The 17,542-nt window shown below is 39.9% G+C and overlaps 1 protein-coding gene across 5 annotated transcripts in view; it reads right to left on the bottom strand.

Annotated features, from left to right (window-relative positions):
• Positions 1 to 17,542, bottom strand: part of CFAP44 (cilia and flagella associated protein 44) — an 82,489-nt gene that overhangs the window by 24,028 nt on the left and 40,919 nt on the right. For 3 of the 5 annotated variants that reach the window (XR_011558956.1, XM_070750030.1, XM_070750031.1), the window contains 6 exons: positions 17,254 to 17,309; positions 14,772 to 14,934; positions 11,575 to 11,705; positions 10,213 to 10,415; positions 6,192 to 6,381; positions 117 to 294 (listed from right to left, as the gene is read on the bottom strand). Coding sequence is in view for 3 of the 5 variants with exons in the window: in XM_070750030.1 (XP_070606131.1) it covers positions 117 to 294; positions 6,192 to 6,381; positions 10,213 to 10,415; positions 11,575 to 11,705; positions 14,772 to 14,934; positions 17,254 to 17,309 (921 nt within the window). In the remaining 2 variants the exon portion in view is untranslated. Of the gene's footprint in view, positions 1 to 116; positions 295 to 6,191; positions 6,382 to 10,212; positions 10,416 to 11,574; positions 11,706 to 13,336; positions 13,373 to 14,767; positions 14,935 to 17,253; positions 17,310 to 17,542 lie in introns of those variants that run through there. The other 2 variants (XR_011558957.1, XM_070750033.1) reach the window with 2 other exon arrangements.

Genomic DNA, 17,542 nt, shown 5'->3' with positions numbered 1-17,542 from the left:
ATATATGAAAAAACAGTCAATAAACATACATGTGTTACAGTTTAATTTCACCACAGTAAATGCTTTCCTGGGAGAAGAAGAGAAATCATATGATTCCGATCAATTCTTCTACTTACAGCTGCTTCTAAAGCTTGCAGTTGGCTTGATTTTTTATCAGCATTCATCCTCATATGCTCAGGAATTTTGTAATTAGTGGCAGTTTTTAATTTAAAGTCACCCATGTTCTCTTGAGCATCTTTGATATTGGCTACATCTTGAGGATCCTCATAGTTATCACTTGGTTTGCCCTTGAACCTGCCAAATTACAATAAAAAAGGGGGCTGTGAAAATCTCTACAGACCCCTCACATCCTGGACATAAACTGTTTCATCTTCTTCCTTCAAGGCACTATACGCCAAAACAGCCAGGCACAAAGACAGTTATTTCTCCCATAGAAAGTACTCCCATAGAGTGCTATCACTCTGCTAAACAACTAATTCCCACAATGCCGTCTATGTCCTAGGAGAGTGATGGCGAACCTTTTTTGGTTCACGTGCCAAAAGGGGCTATGTGGGTGTGCTAGCATGTGTGCATGTGACCACACCCCTTCTCTCCCCCATGCATGCGTGCGCGCACACACACACACACTGCCCCTGCACATGAGCACAATCTCCCCCTCCTCATGCATGTGCATAGGCCTCATCGAAGCCTGGGATGGTGAAAAAACAGGCAAACTGGAAGTTTGGAAAACGCACTTCCAGTTTGGCCATTGTGCTGGGTTTTTTTCACTCTGGAGGGTTCAGGGAAGCTTCCTGAAGCCCCGGAGTGCCAAAAACAGTACAACAGGCAAACTTCCGGTTTGCCCGTTTGGTATATTTTTGCACTCCGGGGTTTCAGGGAAGATTCCCTGAAGTGTCCGGCAGTCGAAATGGCCTTCCCCAAAAGCCAAAAATCAGCTGGCCAGCGAGTGCATGCATGCTGGAGCTGACATAGGGCAACATCTTGCGTGTGCTCCGATATGGCTTGGGGAAAGTGATATACCCCTCAGCTATTATGATTTATGTATGGTTTATGTGGGTTGTATGTTTTTTATTATAAGGGTTTTAAATGCTGCTTTTAATATTGGATTTGTACTCTGTATATTGTTTGTTGTGAGCCGTTCCGAGCATACAAATCTAAATAATAATAATAATAATAATAATAATAATAATAATAATAATAATAATAATAAGCGGCACAAGAACAGGCCATTAAAACAAATGCTGTCAAAGCCAGAATTGAAAAATCAACAGACGATCCAAAGTGCAGACTCTGTAAAGAAACAGATGAAACAATCAATCACATACTCAGCTGCTGCAAAAAGATCGCACAGACTGACTGCAAGCATAGACATGATGCTGTGGCACAGATAATCCACTGGAACTACCATCTACCAGTGGCAAAGAACTGGTGGGATCATAAGCCCGAAAAAGTGGTCGAAAATGAGCAAGCAAAACTACTGTGTGACTTCCGACTTCAGATTGACCGAATTCTGAAGCATAACACACCAGACATCCTGATCGTGGAGAAAAAGAAAGTATGGACCATCGACATCGCAATCCCAGGGGACAGCAGAATTGAGGAGAAGCAGCTAGAGAAATTAGTGAAATATGAAGATATAAAATTCGAGCTGCAACGGCTCTGGCATAAGCCAGTAAAAGTTGTCCCAGTGGTACTTGGCACACTGGGCGCAGTGCCAAAGGATCTTAGCGGACATTTGAAAACCATCGAAATTGACAAAATCTCCATATGTCAATTGCAAAAGGCCGCTTTTCTGGGATCCGCAAACATAATTTGCCGCTACATCACGCAATCCTAGGTGCTTGGGAAGCGCCCGACTGGTGATGAAATAAGAAATCCAGCATAGTGATCTCGTTTGTTGTGTTGTATTGACATAATAATAATAATAATAATAATAATAATAATAATAATAATAATAATAATAATAATAATGGCTCCATGTGCCACCTGTGACACATGTGCCATAGGTTCACCATCATGGCCCCTAGGATGTCAAACCACCTAGTAGGACTGCATTACTGATTATCCTCTTATCTGTTCTATGACCTATTTCCTTAGATTCTTATGAGAATAGAACAGAACAGAACAATGGAAGGGACCTCAGAGGTCTTCTAGTGCAAACCCCTGCTTAGGCAAGAAACCCTATTCCATTTCAGACAAATTATTACCAAAATATCTTGTTTAAAACTTCCAATGTTGGAACATTTACAAGTTCTGGAGGCAAGTTGTTCCATGACTAATTATTCTGTCAGGAAATTTCTCCTTAGTTCTAAGTTACTTCTCTCCTTGATTAGTTTCTACCTATTGCTTCTTGTCCTATCCTCAGGGCCTTTGGAGAATAGCTTGACACCCAGGGGTGGGCTGCTGCCCAGACAGGGGGGAACGCAGTGGGGTAGCAAAAATGGAGCTCCACCTCAGAGCATCCAATTTGCACTGAAAGATGTTGAAAGAAAATGCAGGGCGTCCTGCATAAGCCACACCCAGTGTGATAGTAAAAAATTTGGTAGCCCTTCACTGTTGACACCCTATTCTTTGTTGCAGTCCCTGAGTTATTGGAACATTGCTATCATGTCTCTCCTAGTCCTTCTTTTCATCAAACTAGACATATCCAGTTCCAGCAAACATTCTTTATATGTTTTAGCCTGCAATCCCCTAACATCTTGTTGTATCTCATGATTTATGTTGATTACTCCTATTCAGTATGCTATTATGATTTAGGTTGATTGCTTATGTTGATTGTTACCGTGTGTTGTATATATGATTTATGATGATTGTATTTTATGATTATGATTATCATTGATTGCTTGTATATAAACTGACAGCTTATGCACCAGAGACAAATTTCGTGGGTATATCACATGGTCAATACAGAATTAAAATTCTAATTCTAAAAGTATTACATAATAATAATTGATCTGTTTTTTATGTTTCAATCATCCAAAAAACAATACTAGCATAATTACTTAGCTCCTTTTTTTGTCTCTATGAAAACATATTCAAATTTCAAATTTCTTCAAATTTCTAGGTCCTACCATATCTCAAGAACTAAATTGGATACCCAATATCAAAAAAGCACAACAATGAATGTTGTTTCCCTGCCAATTCAGAAAGCTCAAACTGCCCAAGGAGCTGCTGATTCAGTTCTACAGAGGAATTATTGAGTCTGTCATCTGCACCTCTATAACTGTCTGGTTTGGTTCTGCAACCCATCAAGTCAGATACAGACTTCAGAGGATAATTAGAACTTCAGCAAAAAACAATGACTACCAATCCGCTTTCCATTGAGGATATGTATACTGCATGAGTCACTAACTGAAAATATTTACAGACCCCTCATATTTATTTATTTATTAGATTTGTATGCCGCCCCTCTCCGTAGACTCGGGGTGGCTAACAATAATAATAAAACAGCGTATAACAAATCTAATATTTAAAATAACTAAAAACCCTTATTAAAACCAAGCATACATACAAACATACCATGCATAAATTGTATAGGCCTGGGGGGAAAGGAGTATCTCAATTCCCCCATGCCTGACGACAGAGGTGGGTTTTAAGGAGCTTACGAAAGGCGAGGAGGGTGGGGGCAATTCTGATCTCCGGGCAGAGCTGGTTCCACAGGGTCGGGGTCGCCACAGAGAAGACTCTGGGCATAAACTATTTCAACTCTTACTCTCAAAACAACACTATGGAACAGTGATGGCGAACCTATGGCACATGTGCCACAGGTGGCATGCAGAGCCATATCTGAGGGCACACGAGGCATTGCCCTATGTCAGCACCACCAGCTGATTTTTGACCTTCTTTTCAGCTGTTTTTGCTTTCCCTGGGATTCAGGAAAGCCTTCTGAACCCTGAGGATGGCGAAAAATAACCCAACCGGAAGTTCATTTGTGTGCTCAGCCCCAGCCTCCCTTTCAGTGTCAGAGGTCTTTAAGAACTTCTTCTCCTTTGGACAATTGCAGCCAGGCCTCTCACACCTCAGCCCATTTCTTCTGTAGCCAGCAAGCCTTTCCTGAAGGCCACTGCAGCTGATAACAGAGCTCTGGATTGCAAAATGCAGAATAAATGGGCTGAGGTATGCTAGACAACTATTTAAATAGTAGGGCAGCTCTACTGAAGGTAAGTAGTTGTTGTGGCCAACCAGCAGCCTGTGCAGCTCATAGCTGATTCCGACAATGAAGAGGCTGATGTGGTGATGCGCCAGTGGCTGTTAAGCTGGCACCCAAGTCAGACAGTGAGGAGGTTGAAGATGACTCAGCGCCACCCCCAGCCTCTTTCACTGCCAGAGGTCTTCACGAACTTCTTCTCCTTTGGACAATTGGAGCCAGGCCTCTCGCACCTCAGTGCCAGAGGCAGAGATTCAGCCAAGGCCTTCAGAAGCTCCAGAAGCTTCCATTAGTGATGAAGAAGAAGAGGAGGAGCCTATTCTCAATGCATCGGCATGCAGTGCTGCTAAAAGGCAGGAATGGTTCCTCAGGAGGAGGTCTCCTTGGGAGTAAGGTTTGGGGCTAATTTGCCACTCCCCTTGCCTATTTAAGGGAGCCAATTTGCAGGAAATAACTTTATTCATATTCCTTTGTGTCTTGACTCCAGAAACATCTGACTGGCTCTTGTTCTCTCTCTTGTCATTTTTCCTGCAATTGCTTTTGGGCGTTTTGCCAACCACCGTAAGATTACTGTTATCTACAAGTCTGTTTACTCAGAATTGAGTTATTATTTTGTGGACTCATGTTTTAAATTGTATTTGTGTTTGACAACTACTAAGAAAGCTCATTAGTAGTCCTTAATTAGTAAACTAAGGTTTGTCCAGACTTTGTGGTTCGTACCTGGAATAGAACAGTAGTAGGGCAGCTCCACAGCGTGGAGGCATTGTGCGAATGCATCGGGGAGGGCACTACATTATGTGAATGGGCACCCATGTGCATGCTATTGTGCACAAGTACACCCTTTTGGCACCTAAGCCAAAAAGGTTTTGCCATCACTGCTATAGAGCACTGCACTCCACAACAACTAGACACAAGAACAGTTTTTCCTTGAACGCCATCACTCTGCTAAACAAATAATTTCCTCAACACTATCAAACTATTTGCAAAGTTTGCACTACAAGTAATCTTCTCATCATTCCTGTCACCCATCTCCTCCGAGTTTTGACTGTATGACTGTAACTTTGTTGCTTGTATCTTTATGATTTATACTGACTGTATTCTAATGTGATTTGATTGCTTATTTGTACCCTATGACTATCATTAAGTGTTGCACCTTATACATTCTTGATGAATATATTCTTTTTTATGTACATTGAGAGCAAATGTATCAAGACAAATTCCTTGTTCGTCCAATCACACTTGGCCAATAAAGAATTCTATTCTATTCTGTTCTGTTCTGGTCTGGTCTGGTCTAGTCTATATTAATGTTCAAAGCAGAAAGTAGTTGAAAATATTCAAGTATTTGTAGAATCTACTGCCATGAGCATGTAGAAATCTTCTGCCAGCACTATGGAAATAACAGAGAAATTCCAACGAAGCCTGTATGGCCAAATCTTTGTTAAATTCTGTTTTATTGGAACTGTCTATTCTCACCCAAAATCTATTATCACCCAAAATATACAGCTTGATGTGATACGCTACTTAGGATGCTCAACTGCAACATCTAGCCCAATATAGATTTTTAACCAGAGTCAAAGACTTCTCTATGATTTCCCATGCTCATTTTTAATTTATGTTAATGCAAAATGTTGGCCATTCTTCATTGAGTGATATAAATAACCATAAAGAATTTTTCAAACTTGGTTTAAGACTTTGTTTCTTGCTTAAGTGAACTTTCAGTGGTGGTTTAGCATGTTATACATTTTGGCATTTACTTATAATTTATTTTGTCCTATTGCTGTTGTTTTCAATTATGAGCCACCCAGGGTAACATATACAAATCTAATAAATAAATAAAATCTAAATTACAGAGATTAGCTCTGTGTTGAAACAGAATGCTTTCAGTCTTTAAGTGCTTCAAATCAAATAACTTCAGATCAAATTGCCAAGTTGGGAACCACTGTATTTCGATATTATTATATACAATTCATAATTCATAAACTATTCCTATTTTAAGAAACATGTTTTTAATCATGCCTCAAAGAGAAGATTGTGCTTGACTCACAATTCATCCCACTCCATCTTTCTTTTTTCGATTTTAGCTTTGGCTTTGTCTGCTTTTTCAATAATTTTCCTAAGTTTTTCCATTCGATTTTCAACAATACGGCTTGCTGCTGAATGAGGTTGGGATTTTTTCCTTGTTTTATCAGGTTCTGGTTCTTCATCAATGGCAGCCTGGGCTGTAATTATTGATCCTGGAAAAATATATATTTAAACAGAATATAAGGTGCTTTTGCAGGCATCCCCAAACAAGATACCATTTTAGCATTATATTAAACAGTAAGGAGACTTTCTTTGAATTCATCTTAAAAATAAATCAATGAAAAGCCTACTAGGGTTCCATTACTGCTTTCCCTATTTCAGAGATAGTACTATCTGGATCGTGTTTCTTTGCAGAAGAGAGCTCTGGAGAATTTGTGAATTTGTATAATGCATATTAAATAACCCAAGCTTTGTGGGGTCATTGTTTTAGAGATATTTCCTTACCTAAACAGGATGCCCATGGTTGGTTTAAAAAAATGTGCAAGTGACTTCAGATTCTCTGGCAACTTTGAGTTACCACGGAGTTTCCTTGTGGAAATTTATAGGGAACAGGGAACAGCAGAAACCAATCTTCCTTCCTTCCTTCCTTCCTTCTTTCTTTCCCTTCCTCCCTCGCTCCCTCCTCCCTTATAAGGGATGTTGCAGAAGACGTGCTATGCAGATCAGGGAAGGCACATTGGGGAGGGCGATTGCACTGGGTCAGGGAGGGTGTATGGGGGCAATTCAGGAGATACTATAGTGATCATGGAAGACATGCTGGGGTGTAGTGTGCATTAAACGTCATGTGAAAGTGACACAGGTCAGGCAAGCATGTGTGGGTGGCATGAGTCATGAAGGGGGAGCATAGTTCTTCCTCCCTGTTGTTCCATTCCTCTTTCCTGTTCTTCCCATCCTCCCTTTCTTCTATCCATCCATCTACCCACCCATCCTTCCCCCTTTCTTTTCTAGCAGGAAGGTAAGTGACTGCTGCTGTGGGGGAGAGGAGGAACTAGGGCAGTGATGGCGAAGCTAAGGCATGGGTGCCACAGGTGGCTTGTGGAGCCATATCTGTTGGCACATGAGCCGTTGCCGTAGCTCAGCTCCAACGTGCATGTGTGTGCCAGCCAGCTGATAGTTGGCTTGCACAGAGGCTCTGGGAGGGCATTTTTGGCTTCCGGAGAGCATCCAGGAGAATGGGAGAGGGTGTTTGTACCCTCCCCAGGCTTCAGGGAAGCCTTTGGAGCATGGGGAGGGCAAAACACGAGCCTACTGGGCCCACCAGAAGTTGGAAAATAGGCCGTTTTTAGCCTCCAGAGGGGCTCTGGAGGGTGGAGGAAGCTGCTTTCGCTCTACCCAGGCATTGAATTATGGATGGGGGCACTTACAGCTGCACAATAGCGTATGCACACGCTCTTTCAGCATCCGAGGAAAAAAAGGTTTGCCATCACTGATCTAGGGATTGCAAAACTGATTGGGAAACTGTCACCAAACATTGAAAATCAAGATCACATTACTGCAACAGCTGCCCAACAGTGCAGCAGCACTCAATTATTTAATTAGTATGACTTCCATGCCGCCCAATCCCAATGGGACTCAGGGCGGATTACAACAGTAAATAATACATACCCTATAACAAAAGTCAAATATTAGTTAATAAAGAAAGTAAAACCATAATAAACCCAATGAACTATCCAAACAAACAAGCACACATGCATTCAGAATCAGTTACAATTTGGCCGTGATAAAATATTACATTTACACACCCCAGGCCTGCTGACAAAGCCAGGTCTTCATGGCCTTTTGGAAGGACAGTAGGGTGGGACAGCAGTATAGACAGGCGGGGGGGGGGGAGCTGGCACCATAAGGTCGGGGCAGATACAGAGAAGGCCCTCCCCCATGGGCCCATCAACCTGCATTGTTGAGTTGACAGGACCTGGAGAAGGCTAGCTACTTGTTGATCTAATAGGTCTTTGAGAGGTATATGGGAAAAGACAGTCTTGTAAATAGTCTGGTTCTAAGCCATATAGGGCTTTATAGGTAATAACCAACACCTTGAATTGTGACCAGAGACCAATTGGCAGCCAGTGCAGTGTGCAGAGCATTGGTGATATATGGGTGTACCTAGGTACGCCCACAAAAGCTCGTGGGCTGCATTCTGACTATCTGTAGTCTCCGAACACTCTTAACGGGTAGCCCCATGCACAGTGCATTGCAATAATCTAGACGGGAGATGATGAGGGCCTGAGTGACTGTGTGCAGATTCTCCTGGTCCAAATAGGGCCTCAACTGGTATACCAGGTGAACCTGGTATATAGCACTGAAGTAACCACTTTCCAAAATGTCATCCTTTCAGAGTCATAGATTCCGGATTTTGGACACATTCTGTAATTTAGTCCATTTGAGGTCCCTTGATTCAAAAATGTTCTACGATGCACTGTTTTGTCCAGGTAAAAATTATAATAACAAGAATTTTAATGTACAGTGATACCTCGTCTTACGAACCCCTCGTCATATGAACTTTTTGAGATACAAACCCGGGGTTTAAGATATTTTTGCCTCTTCTTCTGAACTATTTTCACCTTACGAACCCACCACCGCCACTGGGTTGCCCCACCTCCGGACTTCCGTTGCCAGGCGAAGGCTCCCCTCATTGGGAAACCCCACCTCTGGACCTTCCGTTGCCAGCGAAGCACCCGTTTTTGTGCTGGTGGGATTCCCCTGCTGGGATTCCCCTGCAGCATTGCAAAAACACGGAAGTCCGGAGGTGAGGTTTCGCATGGAGGGGAGCCTCAGGGGAATCACACCAGCACGAAAACGGGCGTGTCGGCTGGCAAAAGGGGTGAATTTTGGACTTGCATGCATTAATCGCTTTTCCATTAATTCCTATGGGAAACATTGTTTCATCTTACGAACCTTTCACCTTATGAACCTTGTCCTGGAACCAATTAAGTTTGTAAGACAAGGTATCACTCTAAATGGATATAATTTAATGAAAGCTAACCATGCATGCTTTCTTCCCAGGTAGCAGATCTACTACCCAAAAATACTACTCTAGAGACATGCCCAAGACATCTCAAATCCTTTTAACTTTTCTATGTCTCACACCTAAAACTTCTACTCTTTTGAAAACATATGCCCTTTCCAGTTTAGATACTTAGTATAAATCTAAAAATATTACTTCACCATTAGCTCCGATTAACATTCCCAAACAAGCCATTTCCTGGATAATGAAGGTTACAGAGTTGCTAAAACAATAATTAACAATCTGTTTGCAATGTAAGTTCCACAATGTTTAGACAAATTCAACCATAGGTGTGAGTTGGCAAGAAGTTCCTGCTGTCTTTATCCTAAATTCAAATATACTATTTTTAACAAAAAAAATATTTCCAGCTCATGCCGTAACAAAGCAACTTTCTTTCCAACAGCGAGACTGAACAAAGCTTCAAAAATTACAATTTCCTCCTCAAATTACCCCATACTTCCATTTATTGCTTTAAAATACTATCACATTATCAAAATTATTTCCCTCCTTAGCCCCATCTCTCTCTGTCTCTGCCTCTAACTCCCTCCCTCTATCTTTCTTTTATATAGAGGGGATGCATGAAGTAATTTATTATTACCTGTTCCAGCCCCTTAGGAATAATTCAGTTTATGCAGGGAAATACTGAAATAACATATAATGCAATAAATGCAAAAAAAATATCACGCAATAAAACCTTTAAAAGTTCATCATAATAATAAAAATAAAAAACCATGTCAATAGGAAAAATGTAAATAGGAGCCACAACTTGCTATCTCAGTACATACTTGCAGGAAGTAACTCACATTAATCAAGGCTTGAATAATACTGCAAAATTACATTCTAAGCAATGTTAGAGAAAAGTTGCATGATAGAACAAATCCATCTGACAAAATGTCTGCTGATAAAGAACCATGAAAAAGAATGCAACATATTGTGTTCATTATGATTGCAGTACTTCTGCCACACTTTTGTAAATCCTTACTAAGATCTCTTTGGCTCTCTTTTCTTTGCTCGCCTTCTTTTCCTTTCCGATCAAATTTGCTTAATCTCTTTTTCCCTGGGTGAATTTGTTTTCTGGCTCTGTATAAACTCTCTGAGATTGCCAGTAGTTTGTATGTGGAGATTCGGTGACTGCTTCTCATGGCACAGACCAAAATGGTGTCATATTCCAAATTGCCGCGGTATCTGTAGGACCACAACAAAGATAGCAATCTTGTTTTGTTCTCCTTACATATTTAAGCAGTTTTAGTTACATCATTTTAACAATACACTAAATAACAAAGATACGTACCTAGAGGACCCAGAGTTATATGTTTTCCAAAAGCTCAAATTGCAATGCCCAGAAATCTCTAATTCTGGTATTGTTACCAAATTATTACAGTATTGATGTGATATAAGTTATAATTATTAAACGGTAATGACTACATTTAATTTTAAGTTAACAGAAATTTAATTTAATTTTTATTAGGATTTCATTTATTACTTATTTTATTTATATGGCTGCTCATCTAGCAACAGCAACCCTCAGCTGCTAATACAGTGGTACCTCTACTTAAGAACGCCTCTATTTAAGAACTTTTCTAGATAAGAACTGGGTGTTCAAGATTTTTTTTGTCTCTTCTTAAGAACCATTTTCCACTTACAAACCCGAGCCCGGACAAATTTCCCAGGAAATTTGAAAGCAGCACGAAGGCCCGGCCAGTTTCCTGCCATTCCCCCTGGGTTTCTCTCTCTGGCGCAGTGTATGGGAGGCAGCCTCGTGCCAGGTGTATGGGAGGCGCGTGCTCTTCCTTGCCATCTCAGAGTCTCTCTTTTTCTTTTAAGCCTTAAAGTTTTGGATTTTTTTGATTCCCCTCCCCTCCCCTTCTTCCTTTGGCTGCGACTGTCTTCCTCCTCTTCTTCCTCCTCCTCCTCCCACCCAAATTCCGAGCTTTTCTTTCTTTCCTAATGGGGTTGCACACATTATTGCTTCTACTTACAAACTTTTCTACTTAAGAACCTGGTCACGGAAAGAATTAAGTTCTTAAGTAGAGGTACCACTGTACAGCTTAAGCATCAATACAAATTACAAATTGCAGAAAGCCATTACAAATTGTAATTACAAATAAACAAAAAGCAAATAATAAAATAAAAACATCTTATACTGTTTGGAACGTATCCTCCAATGCCTTTTAAAACTGGAAAAAAGTGGACTTTATTTATTTATTTAAAGTTGTTATTATTCCATTTTGTTTCCCATATTTTGTACAAAGCACTATACATGGGTCTCCCTTCTTTTTCCTAAGCAGAAAAATCTTAGGAAATAAAAACATCTCAAAAGAAAAGAAAAGAAAAGGGTCCTTACCGTTCCTGTAGTTTTCGCAACCCAATGTGATGTTTTTCCTGTTCCCAGGCCAGTTCTCTCATTACTTGCCTAATAGTTTTTGCAGTCTTTCTATCCATTTCTGCACGAATTCTCTGATCCATTTCAAATTGCTATATATTGTAAAAGATAAAATCATATTTGTCTGCCACGTTTTACTTTATCTTGGTGGAAAGCATACACTATTTTAATTGTCTTTGGATTTTGTCAGCTAACCTGAGTGATCAGAGTAAGCAAGGAAAATAAATGTAAATAAATAAACACATCTGGAAACTTTTTTTTTTTTTACTGTACATACATTCCCAAAATACAAGGTTTGGGCTACTTTATATATTGCAATATCAGAGAAAGAAGTCCTCCATCCATGGATATGAATTTCACACTTTGTGAAGAAGCTTCTACATTTCAAACTTCCATTTATATTCTGTACCATATTCATCCACTGTACTCCAGTCTCCTTTTTCTTCAGCTGGGTCTATCAAGTATGTCATCCTTTTACATTTTTATTTTTTTTTATAGATCTTAAGTTAAAAATTAGACTCTGCCATATTAAACCCTTAAATGTATTAATATTTATTTGTCAGGCTTTGCTTTAGCCACAGTATATCTTCCCCAATTTGGTATTTATAAAGTTTTATTGTCAACTAGAAAGGTCAATAGTAATGGAAGATGGGTGCTGTGATCCACGGCATTGAAAGACCCACACTAGGGAAGACTGCTTTGTAGTTCAAAGGCTCACACAAATGGTTCATTAACACATAATAAGTGAACAGCTTGAGAAGTTTTAGATGTTCTGTCATAGGGTTTAGGTTTATTTGGCAAAGATACTTATTCATTGGCTGCCATATTTCATCTCTTGCTTTAATCAAACTATACCTACTAAATTTCAAATATCTCACTAAATGCTCACATTTCCACACTAGCCTAGTATCTCCCATTATGTTTCTATTATTATCTTTCAAAATTCATAACGTACATTTTACTTTGCAAATATAGTGGTACCTCTACTTACGAACTTAATTAGTTCTGTGACCAGGTTATTAAGTTGAAAAGTTTGTAAGAAAAAGCAATTTTTCCCATAGGGATCAACGTATAAGCAAATAATGTGTGCGATTGGAAAAACCACAGGGAGGGTGGAGGCCCTGTTTCCTCCCAGGAGATTCCTAGAGAGGTCCCATGGAGGCTTCTCCCTGCCTTTTCCGGTTACAGTTTCGGAGACTTGGGTTTGTAAGGGGAAAATGGTTCTTGAGAAGAGGCAAAAAAATCTTGGAACACCCGGTTCTTATCTAGAAAAGTTCGTAAGTAGAGGCGTTCTTAGATAGAGGTACCATTGTATGGTTAAAAGACCAAGGGCATCACAGAGGAACCAAGGCACTGTCATCATACAAGTGACTTGAATTACATCAAGCTGCTAAGATCAATGAACTTTACACTATCATATATTTATTTATTTGTCCCAAAGAGCTTAAACATACAATATTTGATTATATGTCAAATGCTGAAACAATTCATATGCAGCTTATACATCTGTCAAATTCTGACAAAATTGCACAGTGCAGTCATCAACAGAAAGTCTTTTTTCATCTAAGAAGACTCTGGATAGTGAAGAACAAATTGAACAGCAAAGCAAACCACGCCCGGGACCACAAAAATATCAATAAGAAACCCACAAATAAACAGGTTCCCTTAACTTTCTGGCCTAGTGTCCTGGAAGAAAATCCATATTTTTAACACCTTCGGTAAGACCTGCAGGATTGGAGCCATCTGACTTTCAGGAATTCTGTTCCGCAAGAGAGATACTGTACAATAACAGAGAAAACATACTTTCCTAGATCCCATCTGATTCTTTAATTAGAGGAACCCAGAGTATGCTCACCGTGCCAGATTCCCCGAGATAAGCAGTTAGATAAAAGCCTGCCCTTTGCTGTGAAGGGTTTTGTATATAATTACCAGCATTCTGGATATCTATTTGAAGTCAATGAAATTCTCCCATTAATAATGTTACATAGTACACAAAGGTGTCCATGCCACAACATTCTGGATCAGTTGCAATTTCTGAGTGTCTTTAAGGACTACCCCATGCGAACACATTGTAATAATCCAGATGGGAAGTAACCAATAAGCAGGCTTCTGATCCAGAAATGAATCCAACTGGTGTCCAATAAAAAATTGTGCAAAAGTCCTTGTTGCCACAGTTGCCTTTGAACAAGGACTAAGTGAAAAATATGCAAGCTGTATATCTGTTATTACAGTGATTTTCAACCTTTTTTGAGCCGCGGCACATTTTTTTACATTTACAAAATCCTGGGGCACACCACCAACCAAAATGACACAAAATGACACCCTAAGACACTCTTCTCTCTTTTCCCATCCCTGTCTCCTCCCCCCGTCTCTCTCTCTGTGTATGTGTATACACACTCTTGAACCATTTCCAAAAACAGGTGAGGGCTGGGGGATTTTAATCATATGCTTTAAATCAAGAGTCACTTCTCTCTCTCTTTTGTTTCTCTCTCTCTCCTCTCCTCTCATTCTCTGTCTCAATCATTTTCTCATTTCTCTTTTTTCCTCCCCTTTTTTCTCTCATTACTCTTTCTCTCTCCCTTCCTCTCCTTTTCTCTCTCTCTCTCTCTTGTTTTCTTTCTCTCTCTTTCGCTCTCTCTCTCTTGCTTGCTTTCTCTCTCACTCTTGCTTTCTCTCTCTTTCTTTTCCCTATCTCTCTTGCTTTCTCTCTCTCTCTCTCTTGCTCTCACTCTTGCTTTCTTTCTCTCTCTTTCTCTCTCTCTCTTGCTTTCTCTCTCTCTCTCTCTCACTCTCTCTCTCTCTCTCACTCTCTCTCTCTCTCTCTCACTCTCTCTCTCAGCAAAAAGTTGCGAGACCGGAACCTGAGCTTCCTTCTTCGCGGCACACCTGACCATGTCTCGCGGCACACTAATGTGCCACGGCACACTGGTTGAAAAACACTGTGTTATTATACTGTACCTGGGTATGGAACAAAACTGAATAACTTTGTCCAACAATGTTAAGGTTGGTTATTTTATGTATGCTAAAACAATTTAAGCAGTTAAAATAGAGAGTGGAACCCAACAATAAAGAAATAAACACTAATTCATCGTAAAACTCAAGGTTTAACACCATATTAACCCCTATTCCCTTTGAGGAAAAGAAATCAACGTACATACTTCTCTAAGGAGCTGCATGTGTTTGGGCAGTTCACTATTGATCCGGAGCAATTCCTGAAACTCCTGCCTCAATAAAATCAGTTCTTGTCTCTTCAAATATTTCTTATATTCTGCATTCCTCATTATTTGATCATATTCTTTTTTTTGCTTGGCATTCTCAATGCTAAAAATGTGAGAAAAACATGAAACAATTAATCTATCGAGGAACCAATATACAGTGAAATTATGAAGCTTGACTAAAGAAAAGCAACATGTTTCATAAGATGGAAAGGAATCTATAATTATTTTGAGTGGAATCTTTTAGACAGAAATTTATTTATTTACCACATTGTAGAAACAAAAAATGTGTTTATATAGTGTTGATTAGGCTGGCCATTAACACATGAACTTAGTTAACATAATTAAATGTTTGCAATAGTGATGAATATCTGTAGCTCAGGTGGAGGATGACGGTGGGGACAAACATCATGTCAACTGAAAACAAGACTCCATGAACATCAGCTGGTGGTTAATTGCTATGATTCCAAATTCCTAATCTCTACCCAATGACACTGAATAGCACCAATCTGATAGGAGCAATACAAGAATCATTGGCCACATTACCACCCACTAAACACACAAGTCTATCGAAGCCTGGCACTCCATAAGCAATTCCATCAACAGGCACATCGACCTACAATCAGCCTACAAACCCTTTAGAATTCAAATCAACTGCATAGCCAACCAGCAATGGCACCGACCCTCAACCAACCCATGCAACCTTCCACAACCAACACTTCACCTCCAAATGACCATCACCTGTTCTCACCTCCCCATCACAAAACCCTCACCTGACATGACCCTCACATGATGTGACTTCCCTATCATAAGATCTATTGACCCTACAGAGCCCTTATAAGCAGAAGAACACTTACATTGACAACCCCTAAATTCTGTAGAAAATGTTATTTAGTCTGGTAATGAAATGTTTGGAAACTGTTGTGGTTGGCTCTGGCCCAGCTCCTGCCTCAGGGAATGTGGAGGTGGAGGCAGGGGAAACGTCAACATGTCCTAGGCCTGTTTTGTTGCCGGCAGAGTCAGGGAGTGCAGTTTCCTCGGACAAAGAAGAAGGTGGGGGTAACTTGGAAGAGGGGGGCTTGGCACACAGCCCAGGAAGCCAATCACCATGATCTTCGGTCGATTCGGATGACGAAGTGTTAGACCCACACAGGCGCAGACTTATGCATCAAAGAGACCAATTGAGGAAATATTACAGGAGATAAGAGAGGCCACCTGTGTTTGGGTGGGGCTCCAGTAATTACAGCTGCTGCTATAAATAGCAGTGTGCTAGTTTGGCCGTTGTGGAAGATTATCTGATCACAGTTCTTCAGGATCGTGCCTCGCTGTGTCTGAACTTTGTGGATTTTTCACGCCTTTGACACCAAAGCAGAGTAAAGTGTGTGTGTGTTTCACTTCGTGGGAAGAAAGAGAGCTGTGACGTTTCTTCACAGCTACTAGCTAAGTACTTAAGGACTGGTTAAGGGACTTGTACAGCCGACAAGGTTGTTTTGGGGAAGAGTGCTCTTTGCAATACAAAAAGGGTGCTTTGTTTCTTTTGAATTTTGTGATAAAGGACATTGTTTTGAATTTTCAAACATTTGTGTGTCTGAAATTTGTACTCGTGAATTTTCGGGAGGCTTCTACCAGAGAGCCTGGCAGAACAGAAACCAACCCACAAGCTTAGAGAATGAACTTCTACCCTCGTAATTAAATGTGAATGTAAAGGCCAAAAAATGCAAACCAAGATGTCTCCAAGTAGCATTCAGAATCTTCATGCTTTGGCCCTTCCTTCTAGGGCAGGGGTGGGGAACTTTGGTCCTTTTATGACTTGTGGAGTTGTGAGCATGGCTGGCTCAGGAATTCAAGAAGTTAAAGTCCACAAGTCATAAATGGACCAAGGTTCGGTACCCCTTTTCAAGGGTTAGTGGCTTGATAGTCTCTCGGGGATGCATTTTACTTGGCATCCGTCCATAAACCTTGGCATTTAAGAGAAATAGGATTCTCTTAACCTAGTAATTAAATGTATTACTGGTAATTAAATGGTCAAAATATAAAAGTAGTTTTATAATGTTAGTTCCTGGACATATAGTGTATAGGTATGTGGCCAAAAAAAATAGCATTTCCCCTTCCATCTCTGGAGATAGATTAATTTTTAACAAGGTAGAATCTTTAAAAATTCTCATATTTTAATATTAAAATGCAAATATTCAAAATTATTGATCACTAGATGTTATCTTCAGAGAAAATTGCAAAGGAAAGTGTAATGCTTCAGATAAAACTCCAGATTGGAGATGCAAGTGCCAATAAACTTACTTTATTAAAATTAGATTTGTTTTGGAAATGTATTTGTTTCCAAGGGATTGATTCAAAATAAAAATAATTATCATTAAAAAAGCTAGGTATCCAACAATGAAGCTCACTGTCTCACTTTTAGCAACCTTACCTGTAGGCATAAAGATCTTCAATATCATCTGCCGCTTCTTCTTTATCTAATCCACTCTGCAGAAGAATAAAATTAAATAATCAGCACTCTTTCTATAAGTGGCATGGATTCAATTAAAGCTCAAATAGAATTCCAGATAAGTTCTCAAAATGTTTTATAAATCATAGTATTTTTTCTAATAATCTTCTGTTCCCACTTTCAAAGCAAGCTAATATATACTGCTCAAAAAAAATAAAGGGAACACTCAAATAACACATCCTAGATCTGAATGAATGAAATATTCTCATTG

The sequence above is a fragment of the Erythrolamprus reginae genome, chromosome 4 (genome assembly GCF_031021105.1).
Source record: "Erythrolamprus reginae isolate rEryReg1 chromosome 4, rEryReg1.hap1, whole genome shotgun sequence".
Lineage (NCBI taxonomy): Eukaryota > Metazoa > Chordata > Lepidosauria > Squamata > Dipsadidae > Erythrolamprus > Erythrolamprus reginae.
This window is presented reverse-complemented; position numbering and strand designations above follow the sequence as displayed.